The 19,825-nt window shown below is 36.1% G+C and overlaps 3 protein-coding genes and 1 long non-coding RNA gene across 6 annotated transcripts; 2 read left to right on the top strand and 2 right to left on the bottom strand.

Annotated features, from left to right (window-relative positions):
• Positions 1 to 3,156: 3,156 nt before the first annotated feature.
• On the top strand, positions 3,157 to 6,123 carry LOC106352944. The gene is made up of 4 exons (XM_013792597.3): positions 3,157 to 3,558; positions 4,001 to 5,003; positions 5,671 to 5,817; positions 5,894 to 6,123. The coding sequence occupies exons 1-4, from the start codon at positions 3,514 to 3,516 to the stop codon at positions 6,034 to 6,036; spliced, it is 1,338 nt and encodes a 445-aa protein (XP_013648051.1). The 5' UTR covers positions 3,157 to 3,513; the 3' UTR covers positions 6,037 to 6,123.
• On the bottom strand, positions 6,072 to 8,606 carry LOC106352946. Of its 3 annotated transcripts, XR_007319036.1 has the most exons (7): positions 7,951 to 8,606; positions 7,532 to 7,698; positions 7,343 to 7,446; positions 7,000 to 7,264; positions 6,822 to 6,906; positions 6,670 to 6,743; positions 6,072 to 6,336 (listed from the first exon to the last, which is right to left on the bottom strand). It is a non-coding gene; the product is annotated as an uncharacterized LOC106352946 (long non-coding RNA). The 3 variants fall into 3 exon arrangements; XR_001271759.3 differs by having other exon boundaries at positions 7,532 to 8,600; XR_001271760.3 differs by having other exon boundaries at positions 7,397 to 7,446; positions 7,532 to 8,600.
• A 770-nt stretch (positions 8,607 to 9,376) lies between these two features.
• Positions 9,377 to 9,739, top strand: LOC125582225. Its single transcript, XM_048748810.1, has one exon. It carries the CDS (start codon positions 9,377 to 9,379, stop codon positions 9,737 to 9,739), a length of 363 nt encoding a protein of 120 aa, XP_048604767.1.
• A 4,234-nt stretch (positions 9,740 to 13,973) lies between these two features.
• Positions 13,974 to 17,128, bottom strand: LOC106355546. The gene is made up of 3 exons (XM_048748809.1): positions 17,031 to 17,128; positions 16,195 to 16,682; positions 13,974 to 15,096 (listed from the first exon to the last, which is right to left on the bottom strand). The coding sequence occupies exons 1-3, from the start codon at positions 17,126 to 17,128 to the stop codon at positions 14,102 to 14,104; spliced, it is 1,581 nt and encodes a 526-aa protein (XP_048604766.1). The 3' UTR covers positions 13,974 to 14,101.
• Between the last annotated feature and the right edge of the window lie 2,697 nt (positions 17,129 to 19,825).

Raw genomic sequence — 19,825 nt, 5'->3', positions numbered from 1 at the left:
ATAATTATACGAGATTGAAGAGAAAGAATAGCATGTGTTCAAGTTTCCAAATACTCAAAATTGTGTCATAAATTGTAGAGCAATCATATGAAGAAAGCTATCCGGACGGATTTTGGACTTTTCTTACTAAAGGACGTTAATCTCAAACCTAGAGTGGTGAACTTGTTACTAAGTTATCAGCAGCAGCTCTTGCTTTTCGTTATGTTTTAATTTGTTATTTATTATCATTTTGCTTTTGTATCATGTAAACCGAAATTGTTCAGATATCCTAACGTGTGCCAAACTTATATATCTAGTAAGCCGAGTTTGAAATAATGTCTATCATAAATTAAACAATGTTAAAAACACCAAAAATATTTGAAAAAATATTTTTGACTTTTTAATCAAACATTTAAGCTAAATCAGTTTTCTTTTAAATTTGTATGATAAATAGTTTTTTATTTTCTTTGTCAACATTTGCTTTCATTAGAGCATTATTATCGCTAAACTCTTAGCTATTTTTCAGGTGGTGGGTTCCAGGTGGAGCTTACTTTTTCTAAAAAAACTCATCCTCTCACCTCTTCCACAAGAGTTGCCTCTTATACTGTATGTGAGTCCTACGTATACGTGGCGACCCACGATTAATTGGTTTTAAAAAAAAAATCAAAAAAAAAAATAAATTTTAAAAAACTAATCTAATAGCTTTTGCGATAAGGATGCTCTTAGACCCAAGAGATAGAATACAGATTACAAATACATGCATCTGGAAAGTCCAAACTCCACCAACGAAAATTCTGAGCTTCAACTCCGGCAATCTCCAATAACAACGGCGAAGATTCAAATTATCTTTTTCAACACTTGAATATTATGATTTGTACTCTTAAACCTTAATCTTCCGCCTTCAACCGCTACTCTTAGACATAAATACATGCATCCACCAGTGATTTAACCTATGAAATTAAAGTATGCGTAATATCAATATAAATATTTTATATAAAATGAGAGATGTAAACTAGAAATATAAGGTTAATTATACATATGTTCGGTTATCTTCGGATATCCATTCGGATTCGGGTATTATCCGTTCGGATTCGGGTATCCAATCTCTCCTTATTCAATACCCGTTCGGGTATTTTGCTACTTCGGTTCAGATTTCGGTTCGGGTTTTTCGGATCGGGTTCGGATGCCATTTCGGATATCGGGTAAAGTGTCCACCCCTAATTGGATATATTCTTTACTATGGTTTTCGTAATTTTACACGACACGTATATAAAACAAGGACAACATGTTTATAAACTTTTCCATGTCGCTTACGTACACTTTGTGTATTTGCATATAACCGGTAGGGATTTGTTTTGAAATAATAAATTTGTCGAGATTGTGTGATGCTTAATGTGTGCCATGTTTCACGTTTTCTCAAAAGAAAGTGAGAGGGAACCTATAAACAAAAATACTCCCTCTGTTTTTTCTAATGTAGGTAGTTTTACCTGTTATTAAAAAAAAGGGGTAGTTTTACCTAAAACACACAAAAATTAAAAAAATTATTATTTTTTAAAAAAATATTATTTAATATATAGATTAGATATGATTTAACAATCATAAACATGTTTATTTTGTTTGATTGGTCATACTATATCTAATATATATAAAAATTATCTAGAAATATAAAAACTATTTATATTTTGAAACACAAAAAATTCTATAAAACTATTTACAATATAAAACGGAAAGAGCAATGACTTTCTAGAAACAGAAAACCAACGTTAACGTACGTTATTTCCTACGAGGTAAGCATCATTTAAAGAATTTACCAATATACGTCGCTATTTTTTAATCGACCATACTAATTCAGAAATAGCCATATATACTGTTATGCATCAATATCAATGATAGTGTCAATTTTAGCAGAAAAAAAAGATAGAGTCAAGTACTATAGGATTGTATTGTTTGGTTATTCACCAATATAATATCACCTTCAAAAAAAATATTTGTTTTCTTTGTCGAAATAACGTTATGAGACAATATTTTCAACTGCTATATCACTCATATGCATGTGTCATGAGAGTGTTTGTTTTTGCTTGAATGATTTGAGTGTTTTAAAGTATGTGACACGAGGGACCATTAATTGGATGTAGTCTTCTACTTAATGAGACATAGCCACTTCATCACTGGGTCCAACGTACAGCTGCACGTATGATGGTAGGACCTGTAAATATCTGCCATGGACGGATAGTATTGAATCCCAAGAGAGAAGTTCACCGGCGATTGGATGGACGCCGTTACTTGCGGCTACCCGACGCAACTACCGGACCTGATGCTTACGTTCTCTTACTGTCTTTCAGTCGTTTTGTCTTTTCTTTTTCGTGTTCTAAATAAAAGCTCTGGCTAATGTTGATTGTCTTTTCTTTAGAGCTTTTAGAAAGAAAAACACGATCTCAACATTTAATAGTTCGTTTTTATCTCAACATTTAATAGTTCGTTTTTTATAGTAGTATTATATATCTGAACTGGAAGTATATTGTGTATGATCGAGTTTGAAAGACATTCCTAATTTTGGGATAGTAGTTTGGATTTTGGTACATAACATACACTAAGAATCCAATAGCATTTATAAATCTTTCAAACTTCAAAAAATAAATATATATGGGAATATTCTAAAATATTGCAACAAAATATAATAAAAATTTGTGTGGTGCAATGATATGCAGCTTTATTAGCTAAAAGTTAATAATTCAATTTACATATGTGGATTTCAAATTTGCTCACTACTATTGCAATCATAATGTGTTGTGAAATATTTTTGATGGCGAAAAGAATTTCGCACTATCGATTAAAAAATATCATACATTTATATTTTATTAATTTTTCAGTCACCAACTAATCTTGTTTCCTGAACGCGATGAGAATGTTATTCTATTATACTTTGTGGAAATAATATAATAAGAAAATTGAAATCATTGACTCCGTGTCTTAGCCGCGGACTCTTCGCATAATTTTGTAGCTATCTAACATTATATGCACTTTAAATTACATTTGTTTTTATTTTTGACCAAAGGACCATATGATTCTTGAATTACATTTGTTAACAAAAGAAGAAGAAATACAATAACTAAATGTTCAAAAAAAAAATACGAATGAGCTTATCTATTTTTATAGTAAAGAATGATATACTAAATACGTACACACAACTTTTATATGTCTTTAAGACCGAAGCGATATAAACAAACCATAGAATATAGTTACATGTGGCTCTCCTGCATGCTCTGTAAAACTCGTCCTTTTCATAAGTCTTCTTCTTCTTCTCTTCTTCTCTGTTTTGGTTTAGTGGCTGTCATCTAAACAGATAATCTGAAAACAAAATACGGTGAAATTTCAGAAACTCTGGCCGACACATCAGCGGTTTCGGCGGTGGTCGGCTCAAGAACTGCCTCCTCTTTTTCCGGCGTCATTTATCCCTTTTTATTTATCGGGTTGGTGCTTCCCAAGCTTCCAGTAGATTACGGTTAAGCTTTAATCTCCGACAAAAACATAAAGATGTTCAGCTGCTTTGCTGGATTGATCGGTAAAAAGAAAAACAAGGTAAGTTAATTCCTTTTATGGCCTCTGTTGGACTTTGTGGTGTTCTCATGAATTTTTTTTTTTTTTTTTTTTTGATAAAATGTGTTCTCATGAAAATTTTCAGGTGACTTTGTGTTTGTTTATGAATTTTTCAGGCAAGTTATTTATGTTTGAGATGTTTCCATTTGTCAATGAATGAATATGTTCCACATAGATAACTAAATAAAAAACTAATATATAAAGATTAGGACTCGTTAATAGATTTTAAGTTAAAAAGTCATGATTAACTCAAACTGAATATGGTATTTGATGTCAAAGTTATCCATGTGTATGTTGGAATCAATTCATTTATTTAGTTTAAGATCCATGTTTATTTTGGAATCAATTCATTTATTGCCAATTAATTTTAAGTTGGATGTTTAGTAAGAATCTAATACAATAGTTCATTTGTTGACCTAAACAGAGGAATCCAAAACCTACTCTGACACCAAGAACACAAAGAATCCTTCAGATCAGACGTGAAGAGCCAGTGAAGCCTCTAGAGAAGGACGAGCCTAACACCAACGTGATCCACCACAAGTTCATTGATCACAAGGACAGCCCTAGGGAGCAAGACTCATATGATGGTGAAGATGAACGCGATGAAAACGACTCTCCTAAATTCCAAGTTCAAGAACAACCGGTTGCGTCTCCAAGTAAGGAGCTAGGTAAGGAAGTGACAGACTGTTCTGAAAATGAACATGATGTTGAAGAAAGCGGCCACGTCAGCGATCCTGGCTTAGGTAGAGCCACGTCTTGGGTGGCTTCACCTAAGCTCAAACGATCTTGCTCCACTCTAAGCAAGTTCAACGGCGCTGATCCTCGTGCTTTCCATGACCCGAGAGATAGCTTCGAGACCAAGTCAGTTAGGTCACATAGAAGTGCAGATGGAGTGATGCTCAAGAAACATTCATCAATGCAGATACTTCCCTCAGGAAGCAGGAGGCTATGGTGGAAACTCTTCCTCTGGAGTCATAGGAACCTTCACAAACACCTTGTCTCCCTAAAGTCTTCAGGCAACAATCACCAGTCTGGTTACACCTCTGACTTTGCTGAGCAAAGCCAAACTAGCCATCAAGATTCTGCAGACAACCACCAATTTCATAAGAATCAGTGGGTAGCGTTCTCTGCGGAGTCCTCTTCGATGAAACGAGTGGATAAGTGGGTAAGAGGACTAGATGTAGACACAGTGATTCCAGTAAACGAGGAAGAGGACAAGCCCAGCTTCATGGCTTCTTCTAAGATGGTGAGATCACCCTCAGGAAATGTAAATGACTCAGAGGCCATAGTGCATGCAAACAGCTTAATCCAGTCCCTGAGCAAATCCTCAAGCATGGCTCACATCTCGAGCATAGGCTTGAAAGCTGTCCCAAGCATCTCACATTTCACCAGCCTCAAGTCCATTGATTTATCCAACAACTTCATAGGTAAGCTTGTAGATAGTCTCAGCTAGGCATGGAAGTTCGGTTTTCGATTTCGGTTCAGTTGTTTTGGTTTTTGGTTTTCAGTTTTAGAAATATAAGAACCGTTCGATTATTTATGAAAATTTGATTGGTTGGGTTCTTTCGATTTTCGATTCGGTTCGAGTAACAATTGTAGGAACCGGCTAATACCCCGACAAGTTTTGGTTTAAATTCGGCTCTGGTTTTCTGGTTAATTCAGACAATTCGGTTTTTTTTTTTTAATTCATACAGGTTTAAAATCAGATTTTTCTGTTTCTTTGAACTAGTTATCGGATAATTCGGATAAATTTAAATATTTCGAATAAAACTATTTGGTTTATTCGGTTCTTTTGAATGATTCAGATAATTTCAAATATTTCAGATAAACAATATTTGAAGTTTATTTTTTTGGTGTTTCGGTTATAAATAGTATCTTTAAAATATTTGGTAATTTTAAAACTAAATATAATTAATATTTTTAAATATAAATTGTATTACATTGGTTATCCATCCTATTCTCGGGTCAGTTTTTTGTATAGAAATTTAGAAACTGTTCGGTTATTTGTGAATTTGGTTTGGTTCACGGTTACCCATGCCTCTGGTCTCAACTATATGTGTGTGTGGTTAATAGACAATGTTCTACTAATTACAGTTCAAATTACTCCTGCATCGCTTCCAAAGGGCCTTCATGCGTTGAACCTATCCAAGAACAAGATCAGTGTAATCGAAGGACTGAGAGAACTGACACGCTTAAGAGTGCTTGATCTTAGTTACAACCGTATTTCTCGCATTGGACAAGGTAAAGATTGCAGTCATTACCAGAACTGTACAGTTGCTTGTTTGGTTCCTGTCTTAACTTTAAGCTAACTCATCAGGTTTATCAAACTTTACACTGATCAAAGAACTATACCTAGCTGGGAACAAGATCAGCAACGTAGAAGGCTTATTTGTTGATTACAGACTTTTAGGAAGTTATTCAATTTTTGTTTTGCTTTTTTTTTCACTCCTACCCGGCTAACTTCTACCAAAGCCCACATTAAAATGCTAAACAAACATGGCTAAGACTTAACCAGGTAAACAAAAGAAACTGAACCAATTTTCTTTATCGAACCATTAGTTCCCTTCTCATGAACCCAAATTCTTCATAATATTAATCAAAAAGCTCCAACTCCAAGAAAATCAAATAAGTAATGGTCACTCTTCATCTTCACTTCCACCTTTCTTTCACTGACCGTGATTGTGTGGTGATTTTGATGGTCCAACTTTTTACTATATTTGCCATTTACTTCTGCTCTCTGCACACACTGACCATCTTTACCTGCAAAATTATCAAAATAATGTTCTTAGCCCCCACGTGAAATTTTGTTGTATTGAAATAGTAATGTGACATTGTACTACAACTCCTTAGAGCAACATTATCCTAGAGACCCTAAATGGTCTCTTATTTTTTTTTAATACTTTTTAATTGTAAAAGTGAATTAAGAGACTTTGAAATTTATTTGCTCCATTGCAAGTCTCTTATTTAAAAGTTAAAAAAAAAAAATTTTAATTAAACACCAATTTTTTTTGATTTTTCTTATTAACTTAAACTTTTTCTTAAAACATAGTACAATCTAACTCTATATTCAAGTTCTTAGATTGAAAAACTTACAAAAGAACCAAGCACAAGGGGTAGGGGATTCACAGCATTTGGAGTTTTCACCACTTTGAGTTTGTTATCTGCGTCTGAAAGAAGAGGGATAACAAGAGTAAGGAAGGAGATAATAATAATTATCAAAACATGCAGAGACTAATCTTGCATACCTCGTTAAGCAGTGGTTCTCTATCTATGCAAGACTTAAATTTTACTCTTAGCATACTGAAAAGAGGCAATGCATCCCTCTGCAACCTGTATCAGTACATCAAATTTGTTTAGGTAACAACAAAAGAAAGGCTAGAGCCGTTGATGAAGAAGAAGTGGAAATTGTCTCAGCCACCGTACCGCCAAAGGCAGACGCAAATTCCTGCCGCTGTAACCGCAACGCAAACGCTGCATCACTATCTTGATCCAACCTCACGCCTCTCCTCCTTCTCTCTTCAGACACAAGTAACCTCGAGATATCATCTCTCTGCAACCTCTAGGGATTGGCGTTTCCTTGGTTAGGAAATTAGCAGAAGCAGCAGCTCTCTATGCTTCCACTTCTTTAGGGAACATAAGCTGGATTGTGTTCCAAAGAACTGTATTAACTGTGCAGTATTTGCCATTTCTGCATGTTAAACACCATTGTTAGATAAAGTTCGAAGCTTTAAATCTCATTAACTCACAAAAGACAACAAGTCAGTACCAAATTCACCGCACAATGACAACTCTGTGGTGTTTGTTGTGTAGTAAGATGTACCTGTGTCCACAAGTTGTAGTACTTGGTTCATAACAAATCTCAAGACAAATCTGCAGAATCACAAAGCAAAGTTTCAATTTTAAGAACACTAATCAAGGAATAATGATGAAAAAGTATCAAGATTCAGATTCGTACTGCACAAGACAACTCGTCTCGAAGCTTATTAATGCAAGGAAGCGCAACAGAAGTTGTGTTCTTCTCCTCTGGCAAGATCTTCTCATCCTTCTCTGCTCTCTTCTCTTCTTTTGTTTCTGATTTTGTCTCCTTGTTCTTTCTCTTCTTCTTCTTTGCAGATCTTTCCTCTGAAACCAAAACAGAACAAAAAAAAATTCAATCTTTATCTCTAATTTAATGGATCTTAATGTTTCCAGAATAGAATCAATAATGGCAAGTACCTTCCCGTAACATATCTGCCGAGCAAACAAAAAAAAAAGGCTAATGTTTTTAATCTCATATTCAAAAGTAAGAAACAACATCAAAGATCCAAACTTTAACCGATTAACAGAATCAAAAAGAGGTATTTCGATACTTAATGAATTGGGTAATGAAGGAACCTGGCACTGAAGGATTTGTACATCTGCAAAGCTCCGTAGGCATTACCTTCCTCAACCACTTTCTTCAATTTGTCAACGGAGGAGGCATTGGGGAGGAAGGTCGGGACGAGGAGGCGGTGAAGCGACTGAGACGGCGGCGATTCCGGTGGTGGAAGTTTCGGAATCTAACCGAATCAGTCGAGAAAGAGAGATGAGAGAGAGACTGAGATGTCGCGTTACGACGCGTGTCCCGTAAGGGACGTCTCTTGTAGCGCTTAATTAAGCGACGTCTTTTGCATTATTATTATTATTTTTTTAAAAAAAAACATAAGAGACGGGGCTTAGCATCCGCGATAATGATGCTCTTGTTACTGAAGCATCCACCGCAATTGTTGAAAATAAAAAAGATGTAAGGCCCACTGCACTATTTGCACAGTGAATCCTATTTTTTAACTTCTATATAAACGATCGATTCGATTGTTTATAAAACACACCTCAACTTCTCTTCTCACTTCTAATAAACACTCTTTATCAGTGTTATTATTTCTACGGGTATAAAATTTGCCCTTATTTAAATTCTCGCGATACAATAAAATTCCAGTTCTTTTTATAACACTTTATCAGCACGATCGTTCTTCAATTTGGTAAAATTTATTTGTATCATTTATACCCTGCTATAATGGTCGGTATACCGCCTCTACTATTATTTATATCATGTTATAATGGCCGGAATACCGCCTATATTATTTATTAGTCGGCCGAGCCGCCTTATATTCTGTTTATTATTTATTGGTCGGCCGAACCGTCTTATATTCTGTTTATTATTTATTGGTCGGTCGAGCCGCCTTATATTCTGTTTATTATTAATTGGTCGGCCGAGCCGCCGTATAATTTATTTATTACTCTGCATTGACCGGCTGAGCCGTCGCATGATTTATTGTCATAACATAAATATTTCATTGCCTTATTTTTTTTACTTTTTATGAAATTTTATAGATTTGATTGACTGTTTAATACGATATTTTCAGACTGATTTTTGGTGCACTCGATTTAACACCAACGGTCACAAAGAAACTTTTTCAAAAATTTTACCTTTCTCCAACGGTCATGAACAGTGATTTTCATCTATAAATACAACTCATACTTCACTCATTTACTTCATCCAAAACATTTCATCTTCTCTCAAATATTTTCAAATCGCTCCATCCCGGTTTTTCATTGCAAGAAAGATGATTCGCATATTTTTGGTCTTATGTGCAATTTTTATTTTTGCTTCTAGGTATGATCTTTTTGTTGGAGAATTTTCTCCTGGAGAATTTATGCTTAATGTCGGTTTACTTTTTTATCCGTTGTTTCTCCTTGTAATTGCTTGCATAATTAATGTAAACGGTTCTTTTTAATTTTAATAATATTCTAATAATTTTTATTTTGTGTCTTAGAAATACAAATGGAAAACGTAGAGAAGCTCCAATTTCCAGCTTTAGACATCACTGGTACCAACTACATTTCATGGGTTACAAATGTTGAACTTCATCTTGAATCTCTTGGTCTATCCCAGACTGTTAAAGAGAATAATACTTCAACGCCTCAAGAAAAGGCTAAATCGGTGATCTTCCTTAGAAGACACCTTAATGAAAGTATTATTTATGACTATGCCAACATGAGAGACCCTAAAGAGCTATGGAAGTCTCTGAAAGATCGTTTTGATCATCAGAAAGACATAACACTTCCACTTGCTCGGGTTGAATGGCAAAGTCTGAGATTCCAAGATTTCGACAAAGTGATGAATTACAATTCTGCTGTGTTATGAATTGTGGCTAAATTGAGATACTGTGGTGAAACGATCACCAAATCTCAAATGCTTGAGAAGACATACACCACATTCCACAAGAGCCACATCACCCTGCAACAACAGTACAGGTTGCGGGGATATACCAAATTTTCGGAATTGATTGTAGCTCTTCTCATAGCAGAAAAGAACAATGAGCTTCTGATCAAGAATTACATGACCCGTCCAACTGGTTCTAAACCGTTTCCTGAAGCAAACGCATTAGATGCGAAGAAACCACTAAGGGAAAATAATACCTTTCGGGCTCGCGGTCGGGAAAAAAGAACTGGAATTTTATTGTATCGCGAGAATTTAAATAAGAGAAAAATTTATACCCGTAGAAATAATAACACTGATAGAGAGTGTTTATTAGAAGTGAGAAGAGAAGTTGAGGTGTATTTTATAAACAATCGAATCGATCGTTTATATAGAAGTTAAAAAGTAGGATTCACTGTGCAAATAGTGCAGCGGGCCCCACATCTTTTTATTTTCAACAATTGCGGTGGCTGCTTTCGTAACACTCCCCCTTGGGGACCGGTGTCACTATCCATTCTCGCTTAACGTCTTTGTTGCCTCGTTAAAAACCTTTCTTGTAAAACCCAATGGGAAAAACCATAGTTAGGTAAAAAGAGTACAACCACGTAAGCTTCCCCTCGAATAAGCGATCATAGATCCTTCTGATAACGCATTCCAATGTTATGGATGTGTTTTCTGAATACCGAGGTAGGGAGTGATTTTGTGAAGAGGTCGGCTGCATTGTCGCATGATCGAACATATTTTACTTCGATCTCTTTATTCTTCTCGAGCTTTTAAGTGTATGAGAAGAACTTCGGAGGTATATGTTTGGTTCTATCGCTTTTGATATATCCTTCCTTCGTTTGAGCAACACATGCCGCGTTATCTTCATATAGAATAGTTGGCTCCGTATTTTCTTCAATCCCACTGCTTGAACAGATGTGTCGGCTTATTGATCTTAGCCATACACATTCTCTACTTGCTTCATGGAGTGCAATGATCTCAGCGTGATTTGAAGAAGTAGCAACAAGTGTCTGCTTCTGAGAACGCCAAGATATGGCAGTGCCTCCAATTGTAAAAACATATCCTGTCTGGGATCGAGCTTTGTGTGGATCTGACAAATAACCTGCATCTGCAAAACCAATCATTTGACCTTTTGAACTTGTAGGATAAAACAAGCCTAAATCAATGGTCCCTTGGAGGTAACGAAAAACATGTTTAATCCCATTCCAATGTCTTCGAGTTGGAGATGAGCTGAATCTTGCCAAAAGATTCACAGTAAATGAAACATCAGGCCGTGTACAATTTGCAAGGTACATCAGCGCTCCAATTGCATTTAGATATTGTACTTCCAGACCAAGTATCTCTTTTTTCTCTCCAGGTGGTCGAAATTGATCATTTTCAACATTAAGTGATCTAACGACCATCGAGGTGCTAAGAAGAGTTGCTTTATCCATGTTAAAGCGTTTCAATACTCGTTTGGTATATGTAGACTGGGGTACAAATATACCCTTTTGAGAATGCTCAATTTGTAATCCTAGACAATATTTTGTCTGCCCGAGATCTTTCATCTCAAATTCTCCTTTCAGATAGTTTGATGCCTTTTGGATTTCGTTTTGAGTTCCAATAATATTAAGATCATCAACGTACACCGCGATTATCACAAATCCGGATGTTGTTTTCTTTATGAAAACACAAGGGCATATAGGATCATTCGTGTATCCTTCTTTTGTTAAGTGTTCGCTGAGACGATTATACCACATTCGTCCAGATTGTTTTAACCCATATAATGATCTTTGCAATTTTATTGCACATAACTCTTTAGGTTTGGAATTTAACGTTTCTAGCATTTTAAATCCATCGGGGATTCTCATATAGATATCAATATCTAATGATCCATATAAATATGCCGTAACGACATCCATGAGACGCATTTCTAAATTTTCATTGGCCGCTAGGCTCATCAGGAATTTAAATGTGATTGCGTCCATAACAGGAGAATAAGTTTCCTCAAAATCAATTCTTGGCCTTTGAGAGAAACCTTGGGCTACGAGACGAGCTTTGTATCTTGTAATCTCGTTTTTCTCATTTCTTTTTCGGACAAACACCCATTTGTATCCAACAGGTTTTACATCTTTGAGTGTGAGCACAATAGGTCCGAATACATTTCGTTTGTTAAGCGAATCTAGTTCGACTTGAATCGCATCTTTCCATTTTATCCAGTCATGTCTCTTTTGACAGTCATATACAGACTTTGGTTCTGGATCTTCATTTTCTTCGTTAATTTCCTTTGCTAAAAGGTATGAGAAAACGTCATCAATATCATCCATCTCATTTTGTTTCCATATCTTTCCATTATGGATGTAATTGATAGAAATCTCGTGATTTCCTTCAGATTCATGATGCTCTATATTGTCGTTAGATTCACAATTCACTTCTTCCAAAATATTTTCCGCTATTTTGGGAGTATCATGCTTTTCACACTCCTTACGTTTTCTAGGAAGTTTATCCTTTGAACCAATAGGTCTACCGCGCTTTAAACGTGTTCCTGATTCACGTGTCTCAACTGCCGTTCTACCGTTTTGTGGTATTTCAATACAAGCAGGAGTATTTGCAGCGGGTATATGTGATTTAGTTACCATTTTGGTATCAGCAAATGCATCAGGTTGCTGATTTGCTATATTTTGTAAATGCATGATACGTCGAAATTCTAGTTCTGACTGTTTCGTAGGAGGATCAAGGTGTAATAACGATGGTACACTCCATTTGATTTTTTTTCCTATTTGCTTATTGTCTCCCCCTAGAGTTGGGAATTCTTTCTCGTTGAAATGACAATCGACAAATCGTGCCGTAAACATGTCACCAGTTTGCGGTTCTAGGTATCGTATAATTGATGGAGAGTCACAACCAACATATATCCCTAACCTCCTTTGGGGTCCCATCTTTGTACGTTGGGGAGGTACAATTGGCACATATACAGCACAAGCAAAAATTCTTAAATGAGAAATATTTGGTTCTCGTCCAAATGCTAACTGTATTGGGGAGTATTTGTGATATGCACTTGGTCTCACCCGAATCAGTGCTTCTGCATGCAAAATAGCATGTCCCCACATGGAAGTTGGAAGTTTAGATTTCATGATCAATGGTCTCGCAATCAGTTGCAGACGTTTAATTAATGATTCAGCCAAACCATTTTGTGTATGAACATGAGAGACATGGTGTTCAACATCAATTCCAGTTACCATACAATAATCATTGAATGCTTGAGAGGTAAATTCACCAGCGTTGTCCAGTCTAACTCTCTTTATCGGATAATCAGGAAACTGAGCTCTTAGTTTGATTATCTGAGATAAAAATCTCGCAAATGCCAAATTTCGAGAGGACAATAGACAAATATGTGACCATCTACTCGACGCGTCGATCATTACCATAAAATAATAGAATGGTCCACAAGGTGGATGTATAGGTCCACAAATATCGCCTTGAATTCGTTCAAGGAACTTTGGTAACTCTTTCTCTATTTTGGTTGGCGATGGTCTTATAATCAACTTTCCAAGAGAACACGCAATACATGTCATTTTATTCCCTTGATAAACTTCTTGGGGTTTCAGTGAATGACCATGTGAGTTCTCGATGATTTTTCGCTTCATTGTAGTGCCTGGATGACCAAGACGATCATGCCATAGTGTAAAATCATCAGAATTTTCCTTAATCACCAAATGTGATTCAAGGGCACTTATATATGTATGATGCAGACCAGAAGAGAGTTTTGGTAATTTTTCCAATACCTTTTGTTTTCCCGATTTCTCAAGAGTAATATACATATACTTTTTTCCATCCTCAGTTGCAGACTGAGTATCAAATCCTTGAAGATATATGTCTTTAAAACTCAACAAATTTCTTTTAGAATTTGGAGAAAATAGTGCATTATTTATCGAGAATTTTGTCCCATTAGGTAATGTGAAATGGTCTTTACCAATCCCTTCAATCAAGTCTGCAGGACCCGATATTGTGTTAACAGTGATATTTGTCGGTTTTAGTTCAGAAAAATATTTTCTGTGTTTCAGAATAGTGTGCGTTGTTCCACTATCTGGTATACAAATATCTTTAGTATTGATCTTGGTTGATGTTCCATTTGTAATGTCCATTTCTGAGACACACATAAGATAATATTATTCATAAAATATTATACATCATTAGGAAACATTAAACACACAATAATTATACATAAAAAGGTGAAAACACACACAATAATTATACATTAATCTTTCACAAACAACAATTATTTATGGTATAATTGTGGAATTTCAAGAGTCACATGATGGGCACTTAAGCTTCCGTGATAGCGGTCTCTTCGAAATCATTCACAAAGTCAGACGCATCGAGGTGCGTTGTACCCTGAGAGTTTTCCGCAAAGTTTACTTCTTTTTCTTTCCCTTTGACGGACTCCTTGTATAGAGCACAAAGGTGTGCAGGGGTACGACATAAACGAGACCAGTGTCCCTTAGTACCGCATCTGAAACAAACTTCTTCTCGCTTCTGGGAGGTATTTCCTTGGTGTTCTTTTCCCTTAGGGGTTTGTTCAGAGCGGACCCACTGGAATGACTTCCTATTTTTTGGATTGTACTTTCGTCGTCGTCCACGGTAGTTTTGACGACCGCGACCGCGAGCCCGAAAGGTATTATTTTCCCTTAGTGGTTTCTTCGCATCAAATGCGTTTGCTTCAGGAAACGGTTTAGAACCAGTTGGACGGGTCATGTGATTCTTGATCAGAAGCTCGTTGTTCTTTTCTGCTATGAGAAGAGCTACAATCAATTCCGAAAATTTGGTATATCCCCGCAACCTGTATTGTTGTTGCAGGGTGATGTGGCTCTTGTGGAATGTGGTGTATGTCTTCTCAAGCATTTGAGATTCGGTGATCGTTTCACCACAGTATCTCAATTTAGCCACAATTCCTAACACATCAGAATTGTAATTCATCACTTTGTCGAAATCTTGGAATCTCAGACTCTGCCATTCATCCCGAGCAAGTGGAAGTGTTATGTCTTTCTGATGATCAAAATGATCTTTCAGAGACTTCCATAGCTCTTTAGGGTCTCTCATGTTGGCATAGTCATAAATAATACTTTCATCAAGGTGTCTTCTAAGGAAGATCACCGATTTAGCCTTTTCTTGAGGCGTTGAAGTATTATTCTCTTTAACGGTCTGGGATAGACCAAGAGATTCAAGATGAAGTTCAACATTTGTAATCCATGAAATGTAGTTGGTACCAGTGATGTCTAAAGCTGGAAATTGGAGCTTCTCTACGTCTTCCATTTGTATTTCTAAGACACAAAATAAAAATTATTAGAATATTATTAATATTAAAAAGAACCGTTTACATTAATCATGCAAGCAATTACAAGGAGAAGCAACACATAGAAAAGTAAACCGACATTAAGCATAAATTCTCTAGGAGCAAATTCTCCAACAAAAAGACCATACATAGAAGCAAAAATAAAAATTGCACATAAGACCAAAAATATGCGAATCATCTTTCTTGCAATGAAAAACCGGGATGGAGCGATTTGAAAATATTTGAGAGAAGATGAAATATTTTGGATGAAGTAAATGAGTGAAGTATGAGTTGTATTTATAGATGAAAATCACTGTTCATGACCGTTGGAGAAAGATAAAAATTTTGAAATTTTTTCTTTGTGACCGTTGGTGTTAAATCGAGTGCACCAAAAATCAGTCTGAAAATATCGTATTAAACAGTCAATCAAATCTATAAAATTTCATAAAAAGTAAAAAAATATGGCAATGAAATATTTATGTTATGACAATAAATCATGCGACGGCTCAGCCGGTCAATGCAGAGTAATAAATAAATTATACGGCGGCTCGGCCGACCAATTAATAATAAACAAAATATATAAGGCGGATCGGTCGACCAATAAATAATAAACAGAATATAAGGCGGTTCGACCAACCAATAAATTAATTAAATTACTAATAAATAATATAGGCGGTATTCCGGCCATTATAACATGATATAAATAATAGTAGAGGCGGTATACCGACCATTATAGCATGGTATAAATGATACAAATAAATTTTACCAAATTGAAGAACGATCGTGCTAATAACGTGTTATAAAAAGAACTGGAATTTTATTGTATCGCGAGAATTTAAATAAAGGCAAAATTTATACCCGTAGAAATAATAACACTGATAGAGAGTGTTTATTAAAAGTGAGAAGAGAAATTGAGGTGTATTTTATAAACGATCGATCTCGTTTATACGGAAGTTAAAAATAGAATTCACTGTGCAAATAGTGAAGCGGACCCCGCATCTTTTTATTTTCAAAAATTGAGTTGGCTGCTTTCGTAATAGTGCGACATAATTAACATAATAAAACAATCAATTACATAGATTGTTACCTGATGCGAGGGTATTATCGTAATTGAAGAAGCCAAGCTGGTGAGTTGAAGAAGGCGGAGTGAGAGATAGCTCCGTCGGACAAGTAGAGACAGCTGAAGCATCGTCATCGTCAGCGTCATCATCTTCTTCATTGACGAAAGTACCATTCACCACCGTACCGAAGAACTCATCGCCTTGATTATACGGGGAAGAGACTGCCATTTCAGCGTTTCCTGACGGTGCCTGAGGAGGCTGATGACGTTGTCGTTGACTTTTTCTAGTCCGTCGAGCCATGATGACGTGCCAATGGTTCTTGACAGCGTTATCTGACCGGCCAGGGAAGAGACGTGAGATCAAAGCCCACTTGTTGCCATAGGCTCGGTGAACGGCTAAAAGCCTTAACTCTTCTTCCTCGGTGAAGGCAGTCTTGTTTATTCTTGGGTCTAGCTGGTTAAACCATCGCAATCTACAACTCTTGCCTGAAGTCAAAGACGCAACATTAATTACCCTTTAAAATATACAAATTAGTTACGGTCAAGTTACTATGTCACTGATGTGTATGATTAAATACTTATATCCTCAAAAATATATTTTTGTCTAATTTATTATGAATAAAAGATATAATCTTTAGTAGGCATTAATTTTGGAGAAAATACCGTTTTGGTTAAATGGAGAAAATGATTGATTTTTTTTGTGGGAAAAAAAGATCTGGACATTTTGTTTTTAACAAATTTTATTATTTTCTATTAGTATTTAAGGAAAACACTTATATTTACGGAATTTTATGTAAGAAATCAGTAGGTAAATAAAAGCAAATAAATATATCTGATCTACCAAGAAGGTGGTTAGCAATCACGCGTTCCAGTTTTGTGGACCAAACTGGGCAACAAGCTCCTTGAGTTTAGCATCTTCTGTTGGTCTCCAGTGTCCTCTTGAGCATACTTTTGCTTTCATTCCACTTTGACCCCTCCTTTTCCAACCGTTTTCGCCTTCGTGTTCATCTTCCGACTTCAAGAATGTTTTGTTGAGGGGATGGTTTCTAGCGAGAGAGAAGTTGTTTGCTTCTTTGAATCTTCTCGACCCATGGATGGTGTCATTGCTTGTTTGATCTTTCTCAAGGAGATTTGGATTCTTTTTCTTTCTTTCTGAGGTTAGGGATTAAAAGAAGAGAAACCAGCGATAGAAGAAAGAGAGGCAGACCACTTGAATGGCTTTCCACTGTTTATATGGTGGAAGAAAAAGAGAGATTCTCCAATATTTTATTGACTCGTATATGAATTTAACTGACATATTTTACAAGTAATTATATAATATTTGTTCACATCATATACACAATAATATTATAAGAAAATTGATGATGAGTTGTTATTCAAAGTACATGGAAAAAATAATATTATAGCTTGTTTATTCACACATCAAAAGGGGTAGGAAAATATTTTACTATATGACTGTTCGACTGGTGACCATTCTAGAAACAAGAGGAACGAATAGAAAATGAACGTAAAGGAATAAAATTGCAGGAATGAAAAGGAATAATTGTTTCTTCTCAAATTTAACAAGGAATACTTTTATTCTTTATTTTTCTAAAAAAAAAAGAAATGGTAGGGAATGAAAAGAAAAATGTATTCATTTTGAATGGTGATATTTTTTAAGAACATTAGAGAATACATTAATTTATTTCTTGTGAATGGTGATATTTTTTAAGAACGTTGAGGAATGCATTATTCCTCGCCGTTCCCTGGTCACCATTCATACCCTATATATATCACACTTAATCAGGTACTGTATATAAACTATCATGTTTTTATAGACCAGTCCTTGTATAGCTTTGTACAATTTATCATCTAAACACTTTTAGTCGTTGTTGTATTGAAACTTTTCTGGGTCTTGTAAATTCGATCGTAGAAAATATCGAAGTATGATAATTTTCTCGTCAGTAACTTTATGAGCTGCTCTTAATTTGTTTTCTTATGTGTAGAAATAAATTAGAAAGAGCCTGTACTCACGTTTTGCTTCAGTTTGCATAAAAATTTCAATTTAAAACGAAAACTAGATTAATGTGATACTAATTTTAGCACTCTCTCCACACGTGCAAAAGTAAGGATTTAGAAAAGCCGGTGGGTATGTGTGGTGTTGGTGCATGCAAATCGAGACCCGCTCGTGCGTGAGGAGGGTTCGATGGCTTAGGCCCCACAGACTCAACAGTCTCGGAAACTCCAAAAACATTTTTGAACCGTTCGTGTGGCACTACTATACACACATACTGATAGTGCACGTGTGCACGTACGAACATGCTGGTGTGAGTTTAAGACCAACCGCAACGGCGGTCCGTGACCCAAATCCTTAGTTTTTTTACAATTAAAAAATTGTGAATTGGGTTCAGCTTTAGACGGATCGGTACGGATCAGTCCGTAAATAAGGCTTCGAAGGATCAAGTCCTTACTGCACGTGGCGTCTGATGGTTGGCCCGGCGAGATGTTGTATTGGGTTATGTCGAGAAAAAAAAACATTCGCGACCGAAGGTGAGAAAAAAAAATCAGAGCTCTCGACGAAAGGCGATTTCTCTCCATCTTCGATTTCTCTCCATCGTCGATCTTCAAAGGTAAATAAACTAATTATGTGGTAGATTTAAGGATATGTTAGCTTCCATGTTGTTCTCGTCTCCCTCTATGCTTCGTATTTCCTTTGAATCGATTTGGGGATTTCTTCCATTTATGGTTTCAAAAATTTTGGGGTTTTGAAATTGTTTTCAAATCATTTTCAAATCGTTTTCAATTGGGGATCTTTTGGTTTGTAGTTAGGGTTTCAATCGATTTAGTTAGCTGGAAAACTCATCACTTGTTTTCGGTTTCAATTCGTTTTCGTTTTTCGTTTTCGGTTTCAATCGATGTAGTTAGGGTTTCAATTCGTTTTTGGTTTCAAAACGTATCTGTATGGTTTCCTGTGGCTTATATTTTTCTGGTTTCAAAACGTATTTGTACGGTTTTCTGTTAGCTTAATGTGTAGCTAGTAAACTGTTTAGTTGATCATATATCTAAGTTAATGTGTTCTTAAACTCCCTAGTGAATGTGTTCTTAACATAGTTTCTGGTTTTTTGTGCAGGCCAACGAACATGGGACAAGACTATAGCTACACTTAGCCTTCATTAGAGGAGTTCGACATCAACTCTTTACTTGAAGCAGAAGCTGCTCTCTACGGGGATGAAGCTCAGAGTAGCTACATAATTGCAGAGGCGGATCAGTACCCACCAGAACCTGAGGCTGATGAAGGAATCCCGAGGACATGCTATTGCGGTAGTGAGGTTGTTGTCGAAACCTCGTACACTCGTAAAGATCCAGGAAGGAGGTACTTCTCCTGCAACAACGTTGACAATGGAGACTCCCACATCTGGAAATGGTGGGATGTGGCGATTCAAGAAGAGCTTCGTGAAACGCAGACACAACTTAGGATTGTCAAGGATCAATTCTTTGAGAGTGCACTACAAGAAAACAGCGATATTCTGACGGACATTCCGACGGAAAATGAAATCCTCGGAATATACCGAGGAATTTCCGAGGAAATTCCGAGGAAACACAAAATTGGGTTTCCTCGGAATTTCCTCGGAATATACCGACGGAATTCCGAGGAAACTACAGTCCGTCGGAATATTCC

The sequence above is a fragment of the Brassica napus genome, chromosome C2, assembly GCF_020379485.1.
Source record: "Brassica napus cultivar Da-Ae chromosome C2, Da-Ae, whole genome shotgun sequence".
In the NCBI taxonomy this organism is placed as follows: domain Eukaryota; kingdom Viridiplantae; phylum Streptophyta; class Magnoliopsida; order Brassicales; family Brassicaceae; genus Brassica; species Brassica napus.
Note: the sequence above shows the minus strand (reverse complement) of the source record. Positions and strands in the feature narration are given on the sequence as shown.